General features: G+C 46.6%; 1 protein-coding gene and 1 long non-coding RNA gene across 2 annotated transcripts in view; both read left to right on the top strand.

The window, feature by feature from the left end:
• The window catches only part of LOC147528279 (uncharacterized), a 65,002-nt gene extending 64,418 nt beyond the window's left edge, over positions 1-584 (top strand). The window contains exon 5 of the long non-coding RNA XR_015222326.1: positions 432-584. This is a non-coding gene — a long non-coding RNA (uncharacterized LOC147528279). The remainder of the gene's footprint in view (positions 1-431) is intronic.
• Positions 585-604: 20 nt separating this feature from the next.
• SGMS1 (sphingomyelin synthase 1) lies at positions 605-13,691 on the top strand. Its single transcript, XM_009992261.2, has 5 exons — positions 605-1,259; positions 5,185-5,302; positions 8,446-8,599; positions 9,337-9,503; positions 12,186-13,691. Exons 1-5 carry the CDS (start codon positions 637-639, stop codon positions 12,363-12,365), a joined length of 1,242 nt encoding a protein of 413 aa, XP_009990563.2. The 5' UTR covers positions 605-636; the 3' UTR covers positions 12,366-13,691.
• Positions 13,692-17,104: the final 3,413 nt, after the last annotated feature.

Genomic DNA, 17,104 nt, shown 5'->3' with positions numbered 1-17,104 from the left:
GTACACCAGGTTGCCCAAAGCCCCATCCAGCCTGGCCCCACACTTCCAGGGATGGGGCATCCACAACTTCTTTGGGCAACCTGTTCCTTAAATCTATTAGTATTATGATTTTAAGAAGAGTCTGGGCACTGGTTATGGACCACAGCTGCACAGTAATAGAAAATACAACAAATACAGAGCAGGAAGGAGTCCTTCCCACAGCTGTGAAGTGGTGTTTGTGACACAAAACTGATAAAGCTCTTGAGAAATCAGTAGCAAGCTCAGAAAGGCTGGTGCTGTGTGTGCAAGGCTTGAGCTTAAATCGGTTGATCTTTTCCATGCCGGAGCCCAGCTATTCTTGTGCAGTAAGTTTGTCTTTAAACGTGAATTGATTGCCAACTGTTGGTAAATCCTGTCCTAAATGACTGGTTTGGGTTTGTTTTACTCCCCAGGAAGAATGCCAACACGAATATGAAGTGAAGCGTTTCCTCCGCTTGCCCCAGCGCCGGGATGCTCGTATCGACTGGTTAGAGACGGGGACTTGCCTCTCGCCAAACAAGATGAAGCCAAGGAGGAGCTTTCCGAGGCGCTGGAGTCGCAGTGAGTGCTGCCCCATTTAAAAATCGATGCCAGCCTGTGCCCCGGCTGCCCGGCGAGATGAAAGAAGTGGTGTCGTGGTCGCCCGAGGAGGTGACAAATTGGTTAACGGAAAATGCCGTGCCGGAGTATTGCGAGCCGTTGAAGAGCTTCACTGGGCAGGACTTGATCAACCTCACGGAGGAGGATTTTAAGAAGACGCCTCTCTCCCGGGTGTCTTCCGACAGCGGGCAGCGGTTGTTGCACATGATCGAAACTTTAAAAATGGCTCACCACATGGAGGCTCACAAGAACGGGCACGTCAACGGGCACGTCCGCGTCGGCGTGAGCAACGCCGCGCGCGAGAATGGCTTTAGCAGTAAAACGAAGCTGAACGGGATGCCAAATGGGTATAAGAAGGAGATGATAAAGATCCCCATGCCAGAGCCAGAGCGCTCGCAGTACCCTATGGAATGGGGCAAGACTTTCCTGGCTTTTATTTATGCACTTTTTTGTTTCGTCTTTACCACAGTGACTATCTCAGTCGTTCACGAACGAGTGCCTCCCAAGGAGGAGCAGCCTCCCCTCCCAGATGCATTTTTTGATCGCTTTGATCGGGTGCAATGGGCTTTTTCTATTTGCGAAATCAATGGCATGATCCTTGTAGGACTCTGGTTTGTTCAGTGGCTGCTCTTAAAATACAAGTAAGTACCACCTTTTGAGAACTGAGCACTAGGGTACGCTTCCGATGGCTTTTGGAGGTCACATACTGGTTTACATCCGAATAAAATGAAGCTCCTTGTGACCTTTCTGATTGTGGTTTCCCAAACTGAAACAGTTCTGCACAGGCTCTGCAGTTGGCGTGGGCCACTTGTGCAAAAGGGAGAAGTTCAGTCCAACGGCTACGTAAGAAACTAAGAAATGGCCCAGGTCTTTTCTGCCTGCACAATTAGCTTGGACCCTTTTCATGCGTGAGAAGCCACGAGTTGGGTGTAATGGTGTTCTTAGGAGGAAGGATTTACCCAGCTTGACCTCTTGTTTTGTTCATGGTTGTAAGCTTTGGGATCAGATCCTTCCATTGGTAGCTGCAGTGCTGAGCTCTCCAGCTCCTCTCCCCACCTCTCCAGCTGCCTACGCTGAACGTGGGTGACTCTTGACTTCCTTGGTGTCTCTGAGCGTAGAAGTTGTTCAAACCCAGGGGAAGCACCCAGAGAAGGTGACATGGGATCACTTTCAAAGATGGGGTGTCAGGTTAACAGGGTGATATGAGGGATCAAACACCCTGTGATGGAGCTGAGCAGGGTCTTTAGATTAAGAACAGCAGATTGGTGAGGCCGCATCTGGAATATTGTGTCCAGTTCTGGGCCTCTCAGTTCAAGAAGGACAAGGAACTGCTTGAGAGAGTCCAGCGCAGGGCCACAAAGATGATGAAGGGAGTGGAGCATCTCCCTTCTGAGGAAAGGCTGAGGGAGCTGGGTCTCTTTAGCTTGGAGAAGAGGAGACTGAGGGGGGACCTCGTTAATGTTTATAAATATGGAAAGGGTGACTGTCATGAGGATGGAGCCAGGCTCTTCTCAGTAGCATCCAATGATAGGACAAGGGGAAATGGACATAAACTGGAACATAGGAGGTTCTGCTTAAACATGAGGAAGAACTTCTTCCCAGTAAGGGGAACAGAACACTGGAACAGGCTGCCCAGAGAGGCTGTGGAGTCTCCTTCTCTGGAGATGTTCCAAACCCGCCTGGACGCGTTCTTGTGTGATTTCAAAGCAATGAGACATGGGTTGACAGAGTCTTTTGGTATCATCGATAAGACATGAAGACTCACCCCTCTCCCCTTCGCCATTTTCTTTGATGCATTCGGTTTTCCTTGCTTCAGAAGGGCTCTGTCTGGTGTTAGGGGAAGGTGTCAGGCAGAGCTTTCCATTCCCAGTACCAGCCCTGGACAGCCGGTCGGTATGTGTACTGTTTACATAATGCTTTGGAGGCCAAGTCGTCTTTTCTGTGAATGAGCAGAGGTATCAAAGTCCAAGAGGCCCGAGCTGTTGGTAGGCAGCAGAAAGGGAAGAAGGGGAGAGGTGCTGGCGGGAACAGGAGCCCAGTGAAGTGGCTTTATCTGGAGGACCTCATTCTTGTAGCTTTGGATGGTGAACCACTAAGTGCTGTAAAAAGAGCTGAATCACTTTTGTGGTGTGAGTTATCACCTCCCTTTGAAACTGGATTCGAGAAGAGGGCGAGGGAATTAAGCCAGCTAGACCTTCCTCACTTCTTTGACCTCTGATGGTGTCAGGGATAGCCATTGCCACACACCACTCAAGACCTGAAGGTCAGACGTGAAGCCAGGTGATTGCTGGGCAGGGTGAGACCTGGTTCCTCGCCTACTCAGATGACAGAGATACTGTTCACGGGTGTCTCCAAGTGCAAGGTCAAGGTCACTGGTGAACCAGCAGCGTTGTTATCCATGAGCTGACTTGCAGCCAGTGGCTGGGTTGAACCTTTGACTGCAGGAGGCAGCTTCATAGTTTCAGACTTTTTGAAACCCTTTTCTTTGCCAAGCGGTGAAATTCCTGTTGCTTGTCCTACCAGATCCATTATTTGCCGCATAACCTGATTTCATCCAAGCTCAGCCTGCTGTTCTCCTGAGCAGCAAAGGATGATAGAGATGTCTGGATGTGTCTCGTTCATGATATTGATCACTCAGGTCTTCCTTGTTTAGACCAGACATTGCATGATGATATTGAGTATGACCTACATGTCGTCTTTGGACTGCAAAGTTGGGGCCAAAATGGAAGAGGGTGTTGGGTGTATCTCTCTCTTGGCCTCTGTTATTGCTTTCTTGCCTGAAAATTAATTTTACCTTCAGGTGGAGACTGGAGGTTCTGACTGGCTTTGCCCTGCCTGCTTGGTGTAGGCTTGGGGTGAAAGCTTTGGGACAAGGCACTAGATTTGGTGTGAGGAAATCAGTGACAGCTTGCTTTGACCATCTGTGGAGAATACTGTCCATGGCATTGGTTTGGACTGGTTTCTCACCAGCAAGCAGGAGCAGGGTGGGTGTGCAGGTCTTGGCTGGGGACTTGGGGCTGCCCAAGCATTTTTCCAGACACCACAGGGAGCTCGAGGAGTCCAGGCAAGCTGCCGAAGCAGAATTAACTTCTCTGGGAAGCGTTCCCAGATGTTTTGGGAGAAGAACAACGGTGGTTTTTCACTGTGCTTGACATCTGATTCAGCCTGCACACTCATGGGACTGAAAAAGCAGCTCACTACCCGCGTTAGACGAGGTCTGGAGAGTTGTAATAAGTCATCTTGGCCAGTAATAAGGTTATACTCGTTAGCTGGCTCGTAATCACGCACACACATGCAAATCCTTTTGAGAAGGGAAAATGAGGCTCTTTATTTTTTTTTTTTTTTCTGTGTTACAGTGCAGAACGCTTTGACACAGATTTTCTTAAGCTAAAATATGCTAAATCCAGCTAAACCAAGTAGGTTTGTGGGTAATTGAATTAAAAAAAAAAAAAAAAAGTTCCGTGCTTGATAAAACACTGTCACTTCTTTGGTCTCTCAGAATATAGTGCTGCTCAGTGTTTAATCCTCACCCCCCTGTTTGTCTTTATACGAGGTTATAAAGAAAAAAAAGTTCATGTCTGGTGACAAAAGCCAGGCACAAGTGCGAGATCTTTATCGGATCACCCTCCTGAGAGAAAAATTCCCCGTATGAACCGCAGAGGAAAACCGCTGCCCCGATGGCATGGTGCCTTCAGCTCCTAAATTTCAGTCCATGGAGCTACATTCATAAAGCATAATTGTTCACTCTCGCCTTTGTCCGTGTTTACACTGGGAGGGGGAAGAAAAAAAAACACAAAATAATGCGTTAAAATAGCAGTAAGCACTTGAGCGCAGAATGTGTTTACGCTGTAATAGTTGGGAGTTTTTCTGATCAGTTAAGACCCTCAAGTTGTTATTGATCTGGCACTGCAAAGTCATTCTGAGAGTGGAGCACTACAGTTTAATAACTCTGCCAAAAGCTGTTGAGAATAAAAAATATGGCCAATTTTGAGCTTTAAAAGAGCTCAGCTTGAGAGAAGTGTTATTTTTTTTAAAAGCGAGCGCTTCAAAATAGCAACAAACGACCGCCAGAACTTGTGCCTTGTGTCCTAACCCTCGTATTCCCCAAACGCTCGTAACTGGAAGTAACAAGGATTTCAAATCCCCTGGAGCCAGCAGGATGGCAAAGAGTTGACGTGGTTCAAGGTCACCAACTGGATTTGCCCTTGATTTTTTGCAGTGCCGGTGGCGATTTCTTTTTGCTGAAGGTTATGTGAGCTCAGACAGAGGTAAATTTGTATTTTAGAGGTTTCGTTGATGTTTGCAACTCTAAATCTACCCAGGCTTTTGTATTCTAATCCTTACAATTCTTGTCATCACCTTCTGGGTAACGTTAGTTGAGTTGCTCTTGTGTTTCTGACCATGGAAATATTTGTAAAGTAATTCAGTACTCTCAGGTGTAAGCTGATACGGTCATGAGTTTTAAAAGGATGGAGAAGAGAACAGTTCGTTGTTTATTTTATTTACCTTTGTGTATTTTGTTTGCCTTATTTTTCTTCCTCTTTTTTTTTTTTTTTTTTCTTCTAGGTCTATAATTAGCAGAAGATTTTTCTGTATAGTTGGCACACTATACCTGTATCGGTGTATAACAATGTATGTGACTACACTCCCAGTACCTGGCATGCATTTCAAGTGTTCTCCAAAGGTAAACTTCTCCAGCTGCCTTGCCATGTATTAACCTGTATGTTTGTCCCTGTGTCCTACTGTTGCCCAAACTGAGCAACACTTGCTCGATAATTGTTACTCATTTGAAAATACCAGTTTGGCATGATGGGGACAACCTTCTGCAGATCATCGGCTTCCCTCCTGATGAAGGTGTTGATGGTTGCTTTAGAGGCAGTGCAGGCATTCCCACCCTTTTCCAAGTGCCAATCTGTAGCATTTTCAACTGATTTGCATCATCAGCATTTTTCTATCTCCACCGAAGCAGGCCAAGGTGTGCAACCTACCGAGGTGCCGTGTGTGAGTCATTTGTTCCTAAACACTTCCGCGTGCCAAATCAGAGTATGAGCTGCATTGGGAAACAACTCAAAGAGACTTTTATAAGGCTGGTGAAACTTCATCTCCTTTGCAGCCATTTGTCCCTCCATGTATTTTTGCAGTTGTTTTAGCACAAGGACTTGCCACCCCCTCCCCAGTTTGGCACCGGCTCCTGTTTGTTGCGCTGAGGAATACAACGGGCTTGCGAAAGCCGTGGCTGAAACCAAGCTGCCGAGCCAGAGGTGCTTAGGCAAGACCCTTGTAGTCAACCTGGGAGGATAACTCGTGTGCTCAGGTGGAGATGGGCCAAGGATGGAGGTGTTGCATCCATCTCCTGTCACGCAAGCACTGGTGTAAGCGTGGTCCTTGCTGCAACGTGCTGTTTGTGGTTGGGAAACGCCATCTGATACAGACAGGACTTGGGTGGTAGGGACCAAGGTGTGTATTAGACACAAGTGCTCTTTCTCCGTGCCCCTCCTGGGGTTGTTTGTGCTCCAACTTATCTTAAGCAGGAGAAAACGGGTTAGAAAAAGTAATTTCTATGACGTATCTACTACGCGCACAGTTCAACGGCTTTGCGCGCGCCGCCAAAAGTGAGATGCCACAAATCAAACTCCTAATCCAACTCGATGCACGTGCCGTTGCCGTTTTGGTGGGGATTGCTGGAACGTACAAACCTGCAGTACAGACAAAGCCAAAACACTTTGATTCCTGAGGAGAAATAAAGCCAAGTGTGCTGCACCTGCTGTTTGACGGGGCAGAGCGTTTGCCAAGCCACGTGTGGCTTCTTGAGGGACCGAGGTCTTTCGTGAAGAGGATGGAGTGGGAGAGGAGTCAACATTGTATTCCATCAGTGAGCTATTAGGAAATTAAAAAAGAAAGAACACAAGTATTTATGGGCTGAAGTGAGTAAATCTGCCATTTCTGGAAATTTACGGCGTCGGCAGATGTTTAATTGCTGCAAAGACCCTGTTTAAATCTGTCAGAAATTAATAATTTCCACTTCTTAAAGCAAGACCAAGCTTTTAAATAAAATAAAACCATGCCTGTAACGGCCAGCCAGGGGATCTGTGTTTCCTTCTGACTGTTAAATGGTTACCATGGATTTTAAAACTTCCTAAAATGAGGTAAGGATGCAACGTACGTGCAGTCAGGTGCGTTGATCTGTTAGTCCTGCTCCTTTGAGCTCAGGTGGTTCTTGCTTCCCGTTGGGTCTTGGAGGTGCTCGGTAAGTTTTGGTTGTGCTTGTCCCACGGCGTCCGTTTTCTTTGCGGATTTGTGTAACGTTTGGACTTGTGTTGGAGCTGGGAGCAGCAAAAGTGAGATCTGGAGATGATGCCAGCCGCCCGTCGGTCACCTGGGAGGAGGGAGAGGGACATCCTTCACCAAAAGGACTTGATTTACTTCCATTGGGCTTTCTGAAGGCAAATTGAAGTTTTTTCAGAAATACCCTTTGAGCCAGCACAGTGGGTTGGAGTTTGGGTCAGAGCAAATCCGTTGGGTGTGGAGGAACATCCCCGTTGCTCACGTGGATCGTGCGAGTCGAAGCCGGCGCAGAAGCTCGGCACCGTGCTCTGACAAACACCATCTACGTTTCTTTGGAAATGTGAAGTGGAAAGAAACGATTTTGAAGACTTTCTAAGGCAGGGTGGTGGGAGGCCTTAGAGTTTGGAGCGAGATAATCTCTCCTGCACGTTAAAATCTGGGGTTTGGCAGCTGGACGCTCCGCTTGGGCAGTTCATCCTGTTTTCTGTTGGATCATCGTCTGTAGGGCCCGCGCTGTTACGAACAAGATGAATTAAATCAAGCTTGATTTATTTTCGAGGGCATTACCTCTCGAACAGGAGGAAAAACAGATGTTGGGAGAAGACGACCGCAATTCGAGCTATGGCTGGAAATATTTTTAATTCCTTTTGATTGGTGAAGCTGGATTTTTGAGGCTGTATTAGAGTTTGTAGGGTTTCCAAGAGTTATACATCCCAGTGCAAGAATATAAGGAATAAAAAGAGATCTGAACCCATTAGCTCTGCTTGAAGATTCCCACTAAAAATGATTTTCCTGCGCTGCCGCGAACGTTCGCCAAGGCTGCCGACGAGCCCTCGGAGAAAGGTTATGCCTTTACACAGTAGCACCAATAAGTACTTATAAATAACATAGAAAACAGTTTTTTTTTCTCACTGTAGCACTCTGAGTGCAGCCCCTGACAGGAGTTTAACAACTTTTGGACCAATTTTTTGGTTTTACACTTAAAAGATGCCATGTTTTTCATTGCAGCTGGAAGTGACCCGGTGTCAAGGGTTTTTCCGCACGTAGATACATACCCAAATACGCGGGTAATTAAAAATTGCCTTTTCCCCCGTGTCTTTTCAATCTGTATTGTGAGCGTAGGGAAAACCAGCAGTCCTTTGGGATGTTGTATTTTAGGGAAATGGTAATAATTTCCTTGATTCTTCATACATTGAATACTTCAAATCATATTTTAGAGAAACGGGTGGAGGTGCCCATGCCCTGTGCTCACGTGAAGACGAGCCGTAATAGATGCAAAGCATCAATTAAAAAAAAAAGTCAACTAAGGGCTCTTTTCCAGTCCTTTTTTTTTTTTCCCCTCTAGAAATGTGCTGCTAGGTTTTAGGAAAGGCTGTGGATTTACGGCTTGATCTTGTGATTTACGGCTTGATCTTGAGATTTACTGATTGATTTTTGCATATCAAAGCAAAAAGAGAAAATGAAAGGCAAAGTTACTGGCTGGCACCGTTGCTTTCAGCACTGATATTTTACCCTGCTTTTGTGTTTTACTCTTTCCACCAGCTATTTGGAGACTGGGAATCTCACCTGCGAAGGATAATGAAGTTGATTGCTGGCGGAGGGTTGTCCATCACGGGATCCCACAACATGTGCGGCGACTATCTGTACAGCGGTCACACTGTCATATTAACTCTTACATACTTATTTATCAAAGAGTGTAAGTCCATTAGTGTTCACGTGGAATTTCCTGCCGTATAGTTCCTTGCTAAGTGAAGAATTTATTGTTGGGCCGATGGGTAGATACGATTAAAGCAAAAACGCGCACTTTTCCAATTAAATAATAATAATAGAGCTTCAAAGACGTAGGGCTTACTTAAAAAGAAAGCTTTGGAGATGAAATAAAACCCTTTACCATGTCTGAATTAAGCATTTTATTTCCAAAAAAAAAAAAAATGTGGTTGAGAAGATGATTGTCCCCTTCCTTGCACCCCGTCTGATGAATGGTATTCTACGTGCCTCCTAGTCTAGAGGGAGAGGAACGCCGTGCTAAGTGTGAGGTTGCTCATTTTTCAGGAATCAGACCTTAATGTATGCATGTATCTTTTGTGAAAGGCCAGAGGAAAGGATTCCCATCTCCATAGACTCAATATGGAAACACCAGTCAGTTAATTTTACTGGCCATGGCATATTACATTGTTACGTGTCGGGCCTGTTCCTCAGAGATTTCCTGACCTTTCAGTTTTCCAAGGATCTGATTACCCTTGAGTACAGTTTTAAGCTACACCTTAAGAGAGTGATACTTATTTTGTGATCTCAGAATTCCTGCTCCTGTTCCACCACCTGCTCAGAATTCCACCCAGGGTTGCGCTCCGCGTCCTCTGCGAATTGCGGCACCAGTCTCGCGCGCTGGGAACGCTACGCTTGGAAATAACCGCTGCTTGTGCTTCTTTCCAGATTCCCCACGGCGACTCTGGTGGTATCACTGGCTTTGCTGGGCACTCAGCATGGTTGGAATGTTCTGCATCCTCCTTGCTCATGACCACTACACTGTGGACGTGGTGGTGGCTTACTACATCACTACAAGACTTTTCTGGTGGTACCACACAATGGCCAACCAGCAAGTGAGTTTCTCCCGGTCTTTGGATCCACGTGGCTCCGCTTGCCGTAGCGTGGTGGTGGGCGAATATCCACACTTTGCCTTGAGCCTTTCTGCAGGAGTAGGAGTGGACTGACCCGTGTCTTACGGAGCATCCCTCTGTCCCCCCTCACCCTGGGTTTGCAGGAAAGAAGAGGCACCATCAGTTGGGTTCATCTTGCGTCTTGACCTCAAAAAATATCTGAAGGATATACCTGCAGGAAGGCAGGCCTCCTGCTTCTGCTCTGTAACCTCCATTTTTGAAGCCCTTCTGAATTCGGGCCAGTTGGGCCTTTTTTGGGGCCAGTTGGGCCTTTTTTGGGGCCAGTTGGGCCTTTTTTGGGGCCAGTTGGGCCTTTTTTGGGGCCAGTTGGGCCTTTTTTGGGCCAGTTGGGCCTTTTTTGAGATTATAGAGCAAACCATTTAGATGTGGTGGATTTTTTTTGCCTTGTTGGTTTTTTTTTTTTGTTTGTTTGTTTGTTGTTTTTGTTGTTGTTGGAAGCCAGCTGGGTTTTCCTTGTCTTCTGTGGCTTGTGTAGATGAGGCCTCACTAAAACCAAACCAGTTTTTCCAAGTGTTTCTAAGCGGCCATAAGTTTCCCTAACCAAGGGAAATGTTTTCCTTTTGGAGAAGAGTGGAGCAGAGAACAGGCTGCTCCTGTCCTAAGGCTCGTGTCTGGGAAGGCATGAAAAATGGGGTGATGGGGGAAATACTGACAACGAGGAGCTGCTCAGGAGGTGATGCAGCACATGGTGGGAGGTAGCAGAGCCCTGGTTTGTAATACTCGACCAGAGAGCGGCGGTAAATGATTCCAAAGTCAAATGGAGAAGTCTAAATGAGGTCTCACGTCGTCCTCGTCGTTCTTACTTTCGTGTCAGTGAACTGAATCAATAAGAGATGAGCTTACGTTGCTGAGGAACGCGGGAGGAAACGCACAACTCTCTTATCCATGGGAAAGACCTAGTGAGTTAAGAGGAACTTGAGACAGGATAACTTCCCTTAGGTCTGTAACAGCAAATTGGTGTCCAGATATTTTCTGCGCAACGTGGAGAAAGATGTTTTGCTCATCTGTGGCATATGACTCCAGTTAATTGTGCTTAAGACTTTTGACAAGGGCATGGAGTGACAGGACATGGGGCAATGGCTTTAAGCTGAGAGAGGAGAGATTTAGGTTGGATCTAAGGAAGAAATTTTTTACACTGAGGGTGATGAGGCACTGGAACAGGTTGCCCAGAGAAGTTGTGGCTGCCCCATCCCTGGAGGTGTTCAAGGCCAGGTTGGATGAGGCTTTGAGCAACCTGGTGTAGGGAAAGGTGCCCCTGCCCATGGCAGGGGGGTTGGAACTGGATCATCTTTGAGGTCCCTTCCAACCCAAACCGTTCTGTGATTCTATGATTCTAAGAAAGACCTAGTATGATGATAGGAACTTAGTTAATATTGTGATGGTACAGATTTTTAGATCCTATCAAGGTCTTCCAGCTACCATGTCATTTATTCCAGTGGTTTTGAGGTCGCCTGAAGCAATGTGCCACAGTCAAGCCCTGTGGTGCTTTTTTACCACAAAATGCCTGATGGCAAAGAATGCACTTTGATGGTCAGTCAGTTTGGGAACCGCTGTGTTCGACAGCAGTCTGTGCCCAGACTTCGTAACTGTTGGCGTACAGCACCAGACTGACTTCTGAGCTTCAGGTTTGCTCCTGAGCCCTGTCAAAAGGACGGTGCTGAGCAGCCATGCTTCCAAGCTGGAAGCTGCTGAAGTCAGGCTGGCGTCGAGCACTAATGAGAACTTGCTTCAGAAAAGCCTTTTGCCTTATTGTATGGAAATATACCTGTTTTACGGCATGATGTGACTCAAGGTGGCTCAGCATCGCGTCCCTAAGCTGCTGAGATGTTGGGAAATGCCAATCTCTGGATCCTTAGCTGAGCACACGTTTGTGTGCTGGACGTGCAGATGGCTGGGGCTTGTATCTGACCTTAAAGTGAAAAGCAAAAGCCATCTGCAGCTACAGTGGGTCTATTTTACGTGTGAATTTATGACGCTGAAGGAAAGCTTAGCACGCAAGCCCCGTGTTGGCGCTTTCCGATGGGTCGGAAAGCAGTAGTAGTTGGATGCTAGGGTAGCTGGATGACTCCCTCGGCACCTGCCCGCTCCTGATGTCTCAGCCGTGGCTGGCTCCTGGTTAGGAGAAGCAAAAAGGTGGGTGGGGGTGGTTTGGGAGGGTTTGGAGGGCAGGGTTCATTACCTCCTCCGCTTGGGTTGAGGCATGCCTCGCCCATCGCTCCGTAGGCGTGCAGCCGGGCTCCGAAGCCATTCTTGAGCTACGTGTCGTTTCAGAGATACTTATGGAAACAGCTGTGCTTCAGGGTGGGGTTTTGAGGGACTGATCTTGTTGGCTGTACGTCCTTTTCTTATGGGACCAGTGAACAGCTGAGGTCTTGGGAATGAGAGCGAGCCTCGCTTGGGAGCAGTAGTTGGTGTGCACAAGGAGGCTGTGGAAAAGTAGCTTGGCTCCTCTTGATCTTCGTCCGTGCAGATCTGTTTGGGAGGTGTTTCTAGATATTGAGGGATTTTTGGAAGCAGCTGTAAGCAAGCCACCACTGACGAAGGGCAGCAAGCGCCGCGCCGTGCTCTTGTGTAATTCTCCATTTTCTGATTCTCTCTGTGCAGGTGCTAAAAGAAGCTTCCCAAACTAACCTCCTTGCAAGGGTCTGGTGGTACAAGCCCTTCCAGTACTTCGAAAAGAATGTCCAAGGAATTGTACCTCGCTCCTACCACTGGCCCTTCCCCTGGCCGGTGCTGCACCGGGGCAGGCAAGTGAAATACAGCCGCCTGGTGAACGACACGTAACGGCGTGCCGACGGACAAAACGGGAGGGGAACGGACCTGTCCCAAGTGCTAAGAACTCCGTACGAGAAGATGCCATAAAAAAAGTCACCCTCTCCCTAACCCTTTCTTTTAACAGTTCCCTTGACTTAACCCGTTCAGTTACCTGGTAAGCACTGTGATCTTTTTTTCTCTCCAAAGGATCTGCGTTGGACAACAATAAAGAGAATTTAACTTATCATGCACTGTTACACGTTTCTTGTTGGTAGATTTGGGATCTGCGTTTTACCCATCACCATGTTCCTTTGTATATGATGCGACAGCGTAGGTGAAAGCTTTTATATCATAAGTTCTGGTTTTTCCAGTCACGTCTGGGAATAAAGCATATTATTTTCTTGGGAAAACATAACTTTTCATATCTCTTGCCCCAAAGATTGGGCTGTAAGCCATTTTCTAGCAAATGACTATATGAAGGTTTCTAAATACCTGCCTTGGGTAAAATCGAGAAATCTTTCTACCTGTTGCACCACGCGTACGAATAAGATGATAGACACAGGAAGGTTTGGTAATCTTGATTTTGTAGAATCTGCAGTGACTGTGTCAAAAAGTGCAAAAAAAAAAAAAAAAGGAAAAAAAAAGAAGAAAAAAAAAAAAAGTTGTAAAGTGATTTTCTAAGTATTTCCTAACTTTATTTTTCAAGATGTGTATGAAAATTAAATTTAAAAAAAAGATTTTTACATGTCAGAGAATAGAGAGTTAAAATTTAAAGAAAATGCTTCTTGGGAGAGAGAGATTTGTCTATGTTTCTAGTGCCTTTCTTGTCTTGATTGTATGGTCAGTAGGCAGTCTTAAATGTTTTTATTTAAAATAAAGTATTCCATGAAAGCAGAATTATATATACTGTGTAATTACTAATTTTTGCATTTATAGCTAAATTAAACTGGAAATTTGCTTATAATGTTGGAATTGCCATGTGTAGGGGGGGGAAAAATAGAGTCCAACCTTGCTCACACATTGTGGGCAGGTCAAACTAAAAGGTATCACTTTATTGTCTACTCGGTAGCTGTATTTTAAAAAAAAAAAAAAAAGAAAAACAGCCATGAATTCCTGTTTTTAAAGAATTTTACCAATGATCACTGAGTGAACTCTGAATGGTTTCTCCATCCCGTATTGGAATGTTGTTGGAAAACAACAAAGATAATCTATTTCTTTAAAATATTTGTGCAGAAACTGCATGTAATTAGAAGTTTCACTCCTACCATACATACTGTATGTTTGGGGAAGTATTCTATCCTAAACTTGCCAATGTGCAGAACAAAATATTTTGGGTTTTTTGGGTTTGGTTTTTTTTTTAAAGAATGAAGAAGAGAAAAAATATATATAAATATATATATATCCATTCTGTATTTTACGTGAAGCAGAGTTATCTTCTGTAGGGTTTTTGTGTATTCACAAGGTGATATTTGTATTGTAAAACAACAACGGCGAAGGAAAAAATAAAAAGGCTTTTGAAAAATGTAGTTTCCTTTATCTTTTTAATAATTAAGCCGAAATTTCAAGCTGGGTTTGTTCTTCCAGACCTTGCCTTTATTGATTTGACGTTTTATTGCACTGTAGGGCCATCCAATTTTGGACTGTATGGAAACTGCATTGATTTCGAATTGCTGTTGGCGTCGGGCGAAACGGTGCCTTAATCTGAAATAAATGCTATGCAATAGATCGGGAGCCGGGAGCGGATGGGAGAAACCTTCCTGGGAGCCAGCACCAGGCCTTGAAAAATCTACCCCAAAACTGCTGGGAACGGAGCGCGTTGCAGGGTAAACATCTGTCACCCCAGGATCTGTCCTGGCGCTTAAACGACACCAAAAACCAAAAAAAAAGTGAAATTTCTGTGAGTACACAGCAGCTAAAGTGTCATTTCTTTTTTTTTTGTTTGTTTTGGGGAGGGGGGGTGATGGTTTATCTCTACTTCTCTGCCCTGTTCCTCGGCCAAAAAACTTCCGTGGAGAATTGATGGGGTGTTCCTCGTGCTGCTTTGCCTCGCCGCCGCTTGCGATGCTGAACCAGACTAACCCATTTCTTACCAGTTCTCTTTCTCCCCTGGGAGGGAGGGGGTTTCCTCACGCCCCCCCGTGCTTCCTGGTGCAAAACCCTTTGCAGAGCTGCCTGGGGATTTTAGGGATCAGCTCTGCATGCTTGACCTTCAATTCCTGGGATTATCTTTGCAACTATGTAATTGCAAGTTGATTTTTGCTTTTTTTTTTTTTTTTCAAAAAAAAAAAAGCAAACCCACCCCAAGATGATTGCTCGAGAGAATTGACGCTCCCAGCCATAAGGCAACGAGTAGATTTTTCAAGACCTGGCATCACGCACATCCAAACCATTGGCATAAGTAAATGTATGGATATATATGCACATGACATTAAATGGAATCTGCTGAATTCTGCATTGTAGTGTCTGACTTACTGCATGCCTCCTGCTGAACATGGTTTCCTTTTGGCTTTTTGGGGATTTTTTTGGTTGTTTTTTCTTTTTTTTCACAGCAGAGCTGTGCTTGGGTGTAAAGCATGCTGTCTTGAGAGAGAATTCCGGGCGAGCCGGGCCGCGGAGCTCGGCGGTTGTGGCGTTGCTCCGGGTGCTGCCCAGTCTGGAGGAAGGGGCCGAGGGAGTAGATACGGGACAAACTTCTCGTCGTGCATCAGTGTTGACTCCAGACTGCGGCGTTTGCGCTGCCTTCTTCTCCTTCCTTGTGAGCACCTGCTGGGCAGCACCAGCTTTTTGAAGTTGGGTGGTGGCTTGTGATGGCGCTGAGGCTGCGGGGATCGGTGCGCGGGGTGCAAGCGCTCGGTGTCCGGCGTTGCGCGGGCAATCGGGGATCCCAGATTTCCCACTTGGCTGCGTTTGCCCCCAAAACCACTGGGTTATGGTACATCCACGGTGATTCTTCGGCCTTTGCTTTCTGGAGGAGCATAGTCTAAGGGTGATGTTGGTCTCCTGGAGACTTTGAACACCCACACTTGCCTTTCAGACTTTCTATTTGTGGGGTGAGATCCTTGGGGCGACTTCCAGGGGCGATCCCGTTCCCAGGCGGAGACTGAACCACCACGTACGTCGTCGCCTTGCCCTGGGGCACTGATGGACGGGTGCGTTGTGTGCATCTCCTTTGGGTGGTGAAGCAGGTGCTGCTTGGGCGCGTGTGGACCTTTGATGCCCATCGGAGAGGTGAGCACAGCGACCTTGTGGCAGTGTGGAGCAAGAAGTCAGTAAAAGAGCTGAAATCTGGTGGGTCCTGCTTTGATCGAAGTGAACGGACCTAATGGCTCTTCCCACATTGTGCCAGTAAAATCATCTTCTCTTGACTTGTGGTTGCACATTGAGTTGTTTAGTTTGAGGGCATCAGTAGGAGGACACGCAGAAGCCTGGTTTGTGTGTGGAGGGGTAAACCTTAACATAGAATCATAGAATGGTTTGGATTGGAAGGGACCTCAAAGATCATCTAGTTCCAAAATCCCTGCCATGGGAACGTGTTGTCCAGTGCAGATTCCAGGAGGCTGAAATTTGAAAGAGGAATCTCCACCAGAAAATGCTGGAAAAGGACAGCTTAAGGTGGAGAAGGACCTGGCAATTGTCTGAATTCTGGACAAACAGAACCAAGATCTTTGCCAGGAGGGTGGACTGTGATGTCGCTGAGACCCACCTCAATATAGCTTTTAGTCCTTCCAGGCAGGGAAAGTTTTAAGATCCTTAAAATACAGGGAAGGGAGAGTTTTTCCGGAACACAAGCCAAACAAGGGGAATGATCCCTTTGCTTTTCTGTACTCTGAAAAGAGCAATTAACCCCCATCATCCTCCCCCTGCCTCCTTTTATTCAGGGGAAAGCTCAATGAAAAGCCTGTTGGCTTATCCTCCTGGTGCCAGGGTATCAGAGTGCTCCCCAAAGACAAGCCACCACGAGTTCATGTTTGGGCAACTTTTCCCATCCAATTCAGGAGCTACTGGCAGCAAATATTTGCCAGCAGGATTTATGGCCATTGATTTATGGCCATTTGTGACCGTTTGATAAGGTCTCCTTCCACAGTCAGGCGACCAAAATAGAGACAAACTCTTTGTGTCACGCAGCGTGGTGTTCCCACGCATCTCCTCGGTAACCCGGCACGAATACGCACCTTCCTCGTAGAAAATGAACATAGATTTCCCAGCACTGGTGCATCCTCCTAATGTCATTTCTGCTGCTGGTTATCCTCATGCACCGTAGGCTTGGCCGGGAATGCTGGTGAGCACCAAGATCTGAGCACGGCGCTCTCTGCGCATCCATTCTGCAGCCTCGTTTAAAGAAATGAGCACATCTCTGGCAGGGTTCCTGAGCTGGTGGGAATCCTCCAACTTGCCTGTGGGTGGTTTTCAGCAGCAGCATTTCAGCCTTGGTGGTTTACTCTTCTTGGGAAATGGTGCGTAGGCGTGGGTGGGCACAGAGCAGTCCGCTTTGTTCGTTTTCTGCCCAATTTTTGCCCAGAAAAAGCCAGCAGGAGTTACCTTGGGGAGGATCCACCTGATTCTACGTTGCTGTTTTTTCAATTTCCAGGCCCAGGGGGTAAGATGGTTTTTCCCAATCTTGTGCCAGAGCTCTTCTGCTTTGCACGTGCCGCTTGGCTCTTTCTCAGAGCGATGCTTTCCCCGGGCTCTCCCACATCCCAGGTAAGTGCCATGCTCATGGGGCTGCTGCTGGGTGTGTTTGAGCAAAACATCCATCCAGGGCCCAGGAA

Source organism: Tauraco erythrolophus, chromosome 9 (genome assembly GCF_009769465.1).
Source record: "Tauraco erythrolophus isolate bTauEry1 chromosome 9, bTauEry1.pri, whole genome shotgun sequence".
In the NCBI taxonomy this organism is placed as follows: domain Eukaryota; kingdom Metazoa; phylum Chordata; class Aves; order Musophagiformes; family Musophagidae; genus Tauraco; species Tauraco erythrolophus.
The sequence above is the reverse complement of the archived record's forward strand: the minus strand, read 5'-3'. Positions and strand labels throughout refer to the sequence as shown.

Coding starts and splice junctions, on each gene's coding strand:
- SGMS1 (XM_009992261.2), top strand. CDS start 637: ATGAAAGAAGTGGTGTCGTGGTCGCCCGAGGAGGTGACAAATTGGTTA. Junction 1,260..5,184: donor TGGCTGCTCTTAAAATACAA/GTAAGTACCACC, acceptor TTTTTCTTCTAG/GTCTATAATTAGCAGAAGAT. Junction 8,600..9,336: donor ATACTTATTTATCAAAGAGT/GTAAGTCCATTA, acceptor GCTTCTTTCCAG/ATTCCCCACGGCGACTCTGG.